Raw genomic sequence first — 12,475 nt, forward strand, 5'->3', positions numbered from 1 at the left:
TATTATTACAATAAACCAGGGCTTACAGGCCCTAAATCGGACCTAATTTTAATTTTCATCAAGTCCTAGATTGAGCCCGCAAGTGCCGAAAACGGAAATTTGAAGCACCTCAGGGACCAAAATCGGACCTAATTTTACGTAGAAACAGACTCTATTTAGAGCCTCCAAGTCCGAAATCGGTCCGACTTTAGAAGGCTCTAAGTGGGCTCTAAATTTCGACTCGGGCAGTTGTGAGAAAAAAATTTCAAACCCTACATCGCCCTGGATGTCCATGTTGCCCTATTGTCAAAATTTGAAAAAAAAAAAAAAAAAAAAAAAAAGAGTTTGATCTGAATGATTTATTCGTTCAAGTGAAAATTTATTTGGTCTTGGAAAAGTTTATTTTAACGCAGTACAAGTTGCATCAGCAGCAATACGTGCTAGAGCGTAACGAGTCGTCGGATTCATGTCCCGAGAGATTCTGAAGTCTTGTCAATATTTTTCGAACTAGAGGGTGGTGCCGGGTACTTTAAACTTACATATATTCGTACGACCTCGGTGTAGTCACGCCTCGCGTCCGAACTCATAATAAAAGATCACACGAGCCACGACGTGAACTGAATTTTTTCTTTCTATCTATGGTAAATCAAAAACACAATATTGAAATTTACCGTAACGTTGATCCATCTTTCGTCTAACAAAATGAGATACATTGTACACTATGAATAATAATCTACAAAAAATATATTGAGGCTTCGCAATCGACTACAATGCAAAGCAAAAGTTTCCGCGCAATTGTTATAAAGGAATAAAAAAAATTACTAATGATAGAGGACATAAAAGTTATGGCCTCAGTGTTGAATTTTAATTTTAATAATTTCTTTTATTCTTGAATTCTTGAATTTGAATTTTTTTTAGAGCACAATTGTACGGATTGAAATTGTATTGAATTAAAAAAAAAATTATTAGAGTGAATGTCTACTAAATTTGAAGACAGGGTTCCATTAATTTTATAAAATTTCTCTTAATTATTAAAATTATTAATTAAAAAAATTTCTAGAGGATTAAATTTTAATTTTAAAGCCAAATAAATTTTCGGCTCGAAAATTTTCCTGGATAATTTAATTTTAATTTTTTTCTCAGAAATTTTAATCAGGTGGTAAAAATTTAATTTTACTACCGACTACTTCCTTACACTACTTAATTTTATTATGGATTTTAAAAATTCTACCATCCATTTAATTTATATTTCCAATCCTAAAAAAATTCCATTAGCCGTAAAATATTTATTTTTACTGCAGAAGATTTCCATTAAAAATAAAGCGCGCACTGACTACTGCATTATTTTTCCATTCAAAATTTAACAACCGCTCGTAGGTCAACTCTACAATTTTTCTCACGTCTCTCTTAAAGCTCGACCGTATTTTCTCTTTCAAAACTTACTAGTATTGTTTCAGAATATCCATAACTATATTCAACATACAAAAAAAAAAAAAAAAAAAAAATTTGGTAAGAACGTTCTCGATACCAATAATTGATACAATTTACTGAAGGGAAGGTATCGTTAGATAAAACTGAATCTAGAAAATAGGGTGCAACCCCACTTGATATAAAAAAAACAGTTCACTTCATTTTTATTGATAAATAAATTATTTGTCTAACGATCAGTAAATTAATCAGCGCTCGTTATTATATTTATTATTAATAATATATATCATTTTTATTACTATTGATTGGTATCTGTTTCAAAATTATTGTCCAAAAGTTTAACTCGACTATCGCAATGACACTTATCGACTTCATTTACATAAAAATTTGAACTCTACCCGAGTCAAAAAATAAATTCGGATTTAAGTCTCAAAGTTCTCAATAAATTTTTTGAGGATCAATTTAGAATTTTGAGACTGACAACAGTATAGAAAGTTATCGAAGTTTAGCCCTCAAAGTAGTAGTTACGACCCATTTTACCATTTCGAGGACTAAACAAGAACAACATAATCCGGCCTGGGTCAAAAATAAAACTTGATTTAGACTAGGTTTACCAAGTCGAAATTTGGTGCCGTTTTTCACAAGACAAACTCAACTTTTTTTTACGGAGATATAAAATACATTGAGTTTTCGCCTTGGTTTAGACTTAACTGGCTTACTTAGTCACGATTTAAGACGAAAAAGTTGAAATCAAGTCGAAATTGACTTGGTTTAGACTTATTCGACTTAAATTATAAGGTGAAAAAGTCAAGAGTAAGGTGAATGACTATCGTGCTCGAAGTAAAGATGAATAGGTTCAAACTAAGATAAAAAAATACAAATAAGTTGAAATTGAGATGAAAAAAGTTCAAAAAGTTGAAAAAATTTAATTTATGTCGAAAAAGTCGAGATCTTATCGAAAAATCGTCGGCAAATTGATAACTTCAAAAGAAAGTAAGGTGAAGCGAGCCTGAATCAAATTTTATTTTTGATCCGGGGGACTAGAGTCTCAAAATACTAAAAATATACAGGAATAATTTTATACACATTTGAACCTCAAAAGTCTAATTCGACGTCTTCTCTCCCCTCCCTTTTCTATCTAAAATTTTTCAAAGTCCAAACTATAACTTTTGATTCGTTGAGGATTTTGAGGCCTTAGTTACAATTCAAAATCGATAAATTATTCGCATTTAGAACTCATAGTTCTCATTGAGGATTTTGAGTACTAAAGTAGAGCTACTTTTTGAGCGGCAAATAAAACATCAAAAGAATTGAGGCTTTTGAGGACTAAAATAGAATTTGTTCTCTGACTCTGGTATACTCGTAGATAAATTTTAATCAAAAATTGCTTAAAAAAAAAAAGTTTTAATTCATAGTCAATTCAGTTATCTAAAATACTATAACTTATAACTGAGAATAAATTGAATCACGTGATTATCTGCTTATATATTTCCAGAGTAGTTTTAACTCTCGCAATGCATATATGCATGGGTACACCCATGCATATATGTGTGTATAAATAAATAAAATAAATAATGTGTGTCGTCTCTTGTATATCAGTAGCGGTTGTATACATGAGATGGTCTCTTAATTGGACATGGGATGATAGCTTGTTCGCACCTGATTCTCTAACTAGTTTCCTCGTAACGCTTCCATGATTTTAATGTCACTAATTAGTTTTAAACGATGTGAAAATCGAGCCTGTTAGTAGAATTACGTCAATGATTTTCTAGTATTATTATCAATGTCAATTTTCACTTTGTTCTCATTTTACAATTATTTTAAATTTACCTCATATATATATATGTATAGACTTTATAATGAATATCTTGTTATCGTTGCCCTCTAACGAACTTATAAATTGGATGTAGATTGGACATAAAAAAATCAAACATTTTTTTAAACCGATAATTGATTAGTTTTTTTTTTAATTACAAAAAAATTTATCGTAAAAATTTAACTGGTATACAGTAGCAAGTAACTAGGCCTGTATAGTAATAAAATTAATCTTGGATAAATTTCTTGGAGTTATTGAGTAGTAAAGACAATCGTGATAGTTGATGCAGATAAAAACTGCAGGTGGTTGGCGTCTTTTAATGAAGTGTTTACACTTAGTCTCAATTTTAGTTAATGAGATAAATTAAATTGAAACTTTTCACTTGAAAACAGTGTAATAACTATCAAAATTTATGCATCAATTCTTTATGTTGGATTCTCTGTACAAAAATCAATTTTTATTCTAATATATATTTCATTTAATATTTCTGTTAACTCAATATTCTGTTCGAAATAATATTTCGAACAGTGTTGCATTTAAGTCGTAGTATATATATATAAGTTGAGTTCAAAATATGTATATGTTTACTTAAGGAAAAGAAAGCTAGCATGGATCAAATTTTATGACCTTAGGTACTTGGGTGACAAGAGATTCCAAGTAAATGCAAGGCAATATGTTTTTCTTCATTTGCACTCATATATATATATATATATTAGACTGGGCCAAAAAAATTGACTATTATTTTTTTTCTTAGCTATATCGAGAATATTATTCAGAATGACAAAAAAAAAATTTCATGAAAGTTTGAGCCCTTAATAATAATTTTAAGAGGTCTATCATCGCTATTTTTAATTTTAATTCATAATTGGATGTTTTACGTCAGAATTGCTAAAACATTGGAGTAAAAAAAATTCATTTCCACTTATTCTTATGTAAAATTAAATTCCCTACAAAAAAGGTCTGATTGAAAATTTTCGTCAGACAAGCCGTTTCCGATTAATTAAGCTTAATAAATTGATTTTTACTTTTGAATTTTGTAACTGACGAATCAATAAATATCTAAAAAAGTCCATGACAGATTTTTGAAGGAAATTCAATGCTCTACAAAAAAGGTCTCCTAACATATTTTGCTAAATTCATTCCTTCGAAAGTTATTTACGTTATTGAAATCGTTTTGACTCAAATTCAACCTTGAATAACTTTCGAAGGAATGAATTTAGCAAAATATGTTAGGAGACCTTTTTTGTAGAGCATTGAATTTCCTTCAAAAATCTGTCATGGACTTTTTTAGATATTTATTGATTCGTCAGTTACAAAATTCAAAAGTAAAAATCAATTTATTAAGCTTAATTAATCGGAAACGGCTTGTCTGACGAAAATTTTCAATCAGACCTTTTTTGTAGGGAATTTAATTTTACATAAGAATAAGTGGAAATGAATTTTTTTTACTCCAATGTTTTAGCAATTCTGACGTAAAACATCCAATTATGAATTAAAATTAAAAATAGCGATGATAGACCTCTTAAAATTAATATTAAGGGCTCAAACTTTCATGAAATTTTTTTTTTGTCATTCTGAATAATATTTTCGATATAGCTATGAAAAAAAATAATAGTCAATTTTTTTGGCCCAGTCTAATATATATATTTTGAACAGAGATCGTTGTTATACAAAAGGAGGAGAGGTTGTTGGACCTTAGTGTTAAATAATATTAAAAGAATAAGTTAGTCTAAGCTAAATCTCTTACGAGTGAAGACATACCCTAGAGCGCGTATTTTAATAAAAGATATCATTTTCAATTGTTTAATAAATTGATTTGTTTCATTCACGATTACCATACCTAAATTCCCAACATTTTAGATTCAAATTTCAAATCCAGAATAATTATTTCTAGATTTTTTAAATTTTTAATTTATTATATATATAAGAGACTAAGTAACTAGAAAGTAAATAAGGAGTCGTATGAATGCAAAATAAACAATTAAACCCAAGGATCTTTGAAGTTATGGTTATTGGTACAAACTTTAGGAATACATTGAAAAGTTTATTCGAACCCAGTGCCAACATCGGACACCTATGCATACTTGGTCCTGAATTCAGTCTGTTCGTCCTTTCAACTACATCCTGCCAGGAATTAATTACTGCGCCAAAGCCTGACAATCAAACTTCCAATGTACAACTTCGTAAATTTGAATTTTCAAAATAAATTAAAAATTTAAATTTTTTGTGTAATTCAACCAAACATAATTACAATTATAATTATATACTCTTGCAACAACTCACAACTATGAGCAAAAAAAAATTTCACGCGAACTAGTAGACCTCATTTGAAAAAGAAATTTTCATAAATAGCAGCACGTTCACAAATAATTGAAAAATAAATTAAGTTTGTACTTGACGTGACTGCATAATGCAAAAAAGTGAAATAATCAAGAAAATATTTAACGTAAATTAAAAACACAAAGAGACCGGCATGAGGTATAGCTTGTGGTCGTCGGTTGCCAATATTGCTTTTGGTAATAGATTCACTAAACGCGCAGAGCCACCTAATTGCTTCTACTCTATATACATATCAACTATCAACATATGCATATACATATAGATATACATATACATAATATATACACAACACAGATAAACAACAACGCAATCCATACTAATGACAGTGGAATACTTAATAAACAGTTAGAGTATAACTGGGCATTAAATCTAACAGTATGTGAAATATTATTGAGCATAGATGGAATAATTTTAAGCTGTTTTCTGAATGTGTCTAATGTATGATCGATAAAATCCGGTGGCAATGATGTGCAATGTAATCCAATATAATCCGAACATAATTATTCGTACGGTTAATAATTGATTGAGTAGCTGTCATTTGCCAAATGTAATTCCACATAAGCAATATTTACTTTGTATGCAATGCAATTTGACTATAACGGCGGCAATGGCGCTTAGTTACTCGGACGGTGTGTATATAATAATTAATAATAGTCGATGTAATTCTGGTGGTAGTTCCAGTGGTGATGGTGGTGACGGTTATGTCGAAAATGTTTGATTCTGTTCAACAGTCACTCTGATGTACAAGCAATCAAGTAACACCCGTACGTACTAACGCTCGAAGAATGCGCCTGACGTTGCTATATTACGAGACATGTTTTGTTGTAATTAAATTTCATAAAGCACTTGACCTTTGGGTCGTATTGATTTTGTTACCTGTTACATGATTTTAATAATTAATTCATTTATTCACGTGCTTGGCATTAGAGTTAATTAAAAAAACATTCGCGCATTGATGATTTCAATGTTGACACGTTAATTAAAATTTTCATTATGAATTAAGTTTTCTAGTTGAAAACTATTTTTATTCATGTCTACCTCAACTATTTTTTGTTTTTTTATTAAATTTCTGAGTATTCAAATATTTGGTCGATGAAAATTTTTTAAATAATTTCGGACTGTAAGTGAAAAATATAATTGAAATAATGTGAAAAGGGTTGACATTTAAATATAGTGGAAACCTAAACATGCAAACCTTCTCAATAAGACAATTTATAGATGAATTGAGAAAAATATAGATAGCCCGAACTGGGAATCGAACCCAGACCATACCAGATACCTGTCAAAAACTTGCCAAAAAGACAAATTTCACATAATAAAACATTTCAATTAATAATAATATGATTTATTTAAAGCCGTAAGATGGACGGTGGCGTCTAAAGGTTCACCTAAAGTTTACAAGTCCAATGATATTCATGCACAGAAAAAACAGATATCTTGAATCAAGAAAATATTTTTGAAGACAAACGTTTTCGGGAACCAAGTCAAGATTTTCTTGAGCCAAAAGAATTCGTCTTGGTTGGAGAAGATTTCTACGTTATCTGAGAAAATTTAGGTCTCCAAAAAAATTTTCTTGAATCAAGAATATTTACCTTCAGTCGAGAATTTTTTTTTTTGTACGTGCTTGTAAACTTTGACTACTTGAAATTGGTTATTTGTCAGTTTTCAGTCAGTAATCTAACTGTCATCAATCAGTCATCTCGATGGAAAGTCTATAGAAAGTGTCTGGGAAATGTCTGAGAAGTGTCTTTCGGACACATTTCGACCAGATAGCTCAACTGGTAGAGCACTCGGCGCGATACCGAATTGGTCTGGGTTCGATTCCCAGTTCGGGCTGTCAATATTTTTCTCAATTTATCTATAAATTGTCTTATTGAGAAGGTTTGCATGTTTAGGTTTCTACTATATTTAAATGGTTCACCCTGCGGGACAACTTAGAAACTTCCCACTGTTTCAAGCTCCTTGAGTTCCAAACATCTCAAAGAAGCCTTTATTTTGGTCAGGATCGTCGCCTGAGAAATTTTATAGAAATTCGATTGAAAATCTAGACTCAGGGCTCGGTTTTGAGAAAAAACATTTTCATCCTTCACTTTTATGTGCTAGCGTTCTTCCAGAACATTTCTATCATACTTCGGAGGCCTCCTAACCTCCAACGGATGCCTTACTTTTGGTCAGAATTGGTCTCCAAGAATTCTGATCGAAATTCGATTGAAAATCTAGACTAAGGGTTCGGTTTTGAGAAAAAAAATTTTTTCTTTCACTTCTATGTGCTAGAGATCTTTCAGATTCTCATTATTTTTCAAACATTTAATTAAAATGCCTCCATACAATAAAATAGTATATATTTCAATTAAAATAAAGTTATTTATAAAATAAACATAAGCTTTATTACATAATTATTTTCATTGATATTGAGCTCATATAAGAAAAATAACAGACATAAATGCCATAGTGAAATATATAATACACCACTGGTACAGTTTAATGGAATATTGTCTTAGTATTTAAGTGCATGAAACAGCATATGATTTTTCATTCTCATTTATATACTCATATCTTTTTATTGTCTATATAACGCACGGTAGTTTCAAGATAATGAATACTGAAAGTGAAACAGGGAGGGAGAGAAAATAAAAATAAGCAAAATTACGATCTGGGGTGAAAATAATAATAATAATATTCGAGGGTGAGTGCAAACATCATCACCATCAGATAATATATTGGATGTTTAATACATTGTATGTAATGGACATCGATCTCGTGCAGTTTGTAAATATCCATTTACTCGAATAAATAAAATAAAAAATGTTGACATTTATTTTCAGGGGAAATATTGAATCAACGGTATATTTATCTTATTTTATATTTATACCGTGTTGTGGTCTATGTTGTTGTAATGTATTACTGATTAAAATTTCAAATGGTTAATTTTGAATGAATTAACTTGTAGGGGATCAAATAATTTTTTTTTTTTTTTTGAAACGTTTGTTGACATGAATACCGAGGAAACAAGAGGGCAGATGGAAATTGGAGTTTGTTTTTGTTATGATGAAATTTAAGGGATGAAAAAAATTAGGTCGCAAAATCCGATATTGGAAACATCGACTTAAAAATTCATTAAGATCTTAAGCTGGGTAATCGTTTGAGAATAAAAAATTTAATTTTTAAAGAAAAAAATATCAGTATCAATATTTTTTTTTAACTTTGAAAAATTAATTTTTTTTTAAAAATTTTGGGGATTCTACGGTTTCCGTGGGGCACCAAATGACCGTGAATTCATATAGTACTCAACAAAATAAGACTTTTTTAAGAAATAAAACTTTTCGATATCTCGCTTAGTTTTCGAGAAAAATGGATTTTGGGAAAAATGTGATTTTTTAAAAAAAGTGAAAAATTTCATAGATTTTAATATCTTCATTTTTTCTGTATTTTTTTCCTAAAACTAAATTTAAGGATGAAAATTTTGAAAAAAAAAAAAACGTCTGAATTATTCCATTTTTGAAAAAGTTACAGCTATTTGAAAAAAAGTTATTTCGTTAAGTTCTACAAAAATTCGCGGTCATTTGACGGCGCTACGGAAACCATAAACTTCCCAAAATTTTGATTGAAAGTTAAATTTTATGAACACCAATAAAAATTTGATTTAAAAATTTGAAATCAAAATTTCAATCATAAATTTTATTTTAAAAATAGAATTCGTTAAATTTCAATTGAAAATTAAATTTTCTAATTAAATAAATTTTTTTTAAAATTAATGTCAACAAGACTAATAAACAAAAATAAAACAAACTAATTACAGTAAAGAGTTAATTTACTCGACGGAAGTTTTGTGTACCCAAGAAGTGATAATTAACTAGAACACTATATAAAAAGTATACGAAGCTTCATTACTTTAAATTAACTCGGTTTGATATCGAACTCGATTAATTTGCTCAAGTCAACCAAGTTAACTTCCTTTTTAGCTCTAAAGTTCAAACCTTACAACTTTCTACCGTTACACTCTTCTCACTTTCACCCTCCCCCTCATTCCCCCACGTCTTCTCTTCATCGCTATCACTCTCTCCCTTGTTCATTGAGTTTTACCCCGAGTCAACCTCCAGATACAAATTTCTTTCCGATAATTTACTCAACCCTCAATCTCTATAATTACCCATTATTTTAAACTCTCCAATCAATCACTTGATAAATAACTAATTACTCAAATTACCTTTTAATATCAAATTAATCAAAACTATTTTATTTTTTTATTTTTTTCAAATTAATTTTACCCAGCATTTAATTTAATCAGCCGTAATTGGAATTAATACTGATAATCATATGTACTAATAAACAAATTAATCTCATGTAATATTTTTAAAAATATTAATTAGCAGTAAGTTCATTAATTATAATTATTTTAATCCAATTTCATCGAAATAAATTCAATAGAACAATTAAATTATAATTTTATATCCATACTCATGTCAAATTTAATTAATTTAATTATTAATAAATAAAAAATTTCCTTTGACACACAAATCAATTAATCGAAATTAATTTTTTTTTGTTTCAGATACTAATGGATTAAACAATTTTTTAAAAAAAAGTCGCGCCACTAAATTTAAAAATTACTTTCTAATATTCAAAATATTAAAATAAAAATGTCTAGAGTTTCGATATCAAATGACATGAAATTTAAATTTTGAAAAATGTTTTTCCCGCGTAATGAAAATTTTCAAATGATCTAAAGTTTTTATCACCGAAATTTTTTTAGGAGAAAAATAAAAATAAAAAAAAATAATAAATTGAAAAAATGTTTGAACTCAAAGTATCCGATCACGATCGATAGTTAACTAGTGAAAGAAGCCACTCCCGTCGTCACGTCGGCGACAGCTTCCGGAGGCTTTAATATAGAATCTCATTAATACGCTTGCGCTGAGTCTGGCAGTCGTAACCCGAAGACATCGCCCTTATTGCATTCCCTTCAAAATTCTTGACTATTTAAAAAGATAAATATACATATATATAAAGGTATATGAATTTGAGGTAAAGAAAAAAAATTATAGAAAATATTCAGAAGAAATGGGAGAGAATTGAAAGCATCGATTCACCGATAAAATAATTTATTCATTGATTCTCTTATTTATTTATTTATTTATTCACTCACTCAGACGCTCATTAATAATAATAATGACAGACTATGAGAGAATACGTTTGGTCGTTCTTGGCGGTGCTGGGGTTGGCAAGAGTGCTATTATTAGAAGACTTCTTGGTCAAGGTTTCACTGAAAGATACAGACCTACTGTCGAGGATCTTTATTCACGTGAATGTATCCTCGGTACAATGACATTTAAAGTTGATCTTTTAGATACTGCAGGTAACACACAAATACTAATAGTTATTTTTTTTTAATTTTTATCTCAGCTTCTGACGATCGATTTACAAAAAAAAAACCGGATCAAAATTTATGAAGGCTTCATTTTGCTACAAAATTAAGGGGGATAGCCACTGTGAAATTTCAAAAAAAAAATTTTTTTTTTTTTTCATAAAATCAAAGCGTATATGTTCAAAAATATATATCTAAAGTTTTCTATGAAAATTCTGAATATTTTTCAAGTTATAGTAATTTTTGTGACAGCGCGTCAACTGACCGCCGCATCGACTAAAAACTTTGAACGCATTTTTCTCGAAACTACTTTTTTTGAACTGGTGGCATCGGTAATTTGCATAAATATGAACCGATTCGCAACTTTTATTTTCTGTCGCATTCGTCTATTCAGTAGCTATAGTTGCACATAGAGGATTTTGAAAATTTTGATTTTTAAGATTTTTTAAGGCTGTTTGAATAAAAAAAAATGAGAAAAAATAACGAAAAAATTTTCAATATGTCGCCATTTTTTTTCAAATCCAAATTTTCAAAATCCCCTATGTGCAACGATAACCACATACATACAGATTACAACGCCGTTTAGTTTTTTTGTTTCTGATCATCCGTTTTTGAGTTAGAGATGACACCGTGGTGGGGGAAATTTTTTTGTTGCTCCACAAAAATGCTTACAACTTTGTAACAACACGATATTTTTTAATGAAAATTTAGGATAATTATCTTCAATGTATACTTTAGAAAACAAAAAAAAAAACCCGATCCCCGAATTCCTTTATTATTCCAGTCAAAAAAATTCCCGAAAACCACCTATTTTTTCGATCCTCACAGTGGCTATCCCCCTTAAATAGTGAAGTAAAAGAAAAATTAATTACGAGCCATCAAAAAAAAATTTTAAGTGTCGAACTAAAATTGAAACTTTCGGAGTTCGATCGACTTTAGAAGTTTATCATGATAATCATCACAAACTAATTAAACGATCGTCGAAAACTTGGATCATGTGTTTTAATTAGTAGCAACCCTCGTAAAAAAAAACAATTATTTCAGGAGACTTGCAGTTCCCAGCAATGAGAAGACTAAGCATAGCAACAGCGCATGCATTTCTTTTAGTTTACGCGACAACTTCATCTCCAAGTTTTGACTGTGTTAAGATGTGCTTCGAAGAAGTTAGAGAGCAACGACCCGACTACCAAGTTCGTCTATTAAATTACTTAGTCAAACACACATATAATTTACCTATTCATTCATTCATTCAGTTATTTATCTATTTGCATATCTACTTAGGAAGTACCGATAGTTGTGGCAGGCAATAAATTAGACTTAGCATCAGTAAGACGCGAAGTTCCAATTGAAGATGTCAGTGAATGGCTTTTTTGTGAGCTGCCAAAACTCCGTGCCAAAGTGATGGAGTGTTCAGCCAAAGATGACTACAATATAAAAGAACTATTCAGGTGTTTTGTCACCCTCTCGAAAATAGTACCTAAGAATCCGGGCGGTGAACTCGACGAATCCGGACTGAGAAGAAGGTGTTCCGCTTACGGATCTCGGCG

At 29.9% G+C, this 12,475-nt stretch overlaps 1 protein-coding gene across 1 annotated transcript in view; it reads left to right on the forward strand.

Annotated features, from left to right (window-relative positions):
• LOC130669317 (GTP-binding protein Di-Ras2) overlaps window positions 1-12,475 on the forward strand; it is a 58,893-nt gene that overhangs the window by 39,731 nt on the left and 6,687 nt on the right. The window contains exons 3-5 of the mRNA XM_057472121.1: window positions 10,116-10,919; window positions 11,973-12,118; window positions 12,210-12,475. Of these exons, the coding sequence (XP_057328104.1) occupies window positions 10,733-10,919; window positions 11,973-12,118; window positions 12,210-12,475 (599 nt within the window). The 5' untranslated portion in view covers window positions 10,116-10,732. The remainder of the gene's footprint in view (window positions 1-10,115; window positions 10,920-11,972; window positions 12,119-12,209) is intronic.

Source organism: Microplitis mediator, chromosome 6 (genome assembly GCF_029852145.1).
Source record: "Microplitis mediator isolate UGA2020A chromosome 6, iyMicMedi2.1, whole genome shotgun sequence".
NCBI classification, from domain to species: domain Eukaryota; kingdom Metazoa; phylum Arthropoda; class Insecta; order Hymenoptera; family Braconidae; genus Microplitis; species Microplitis mediator.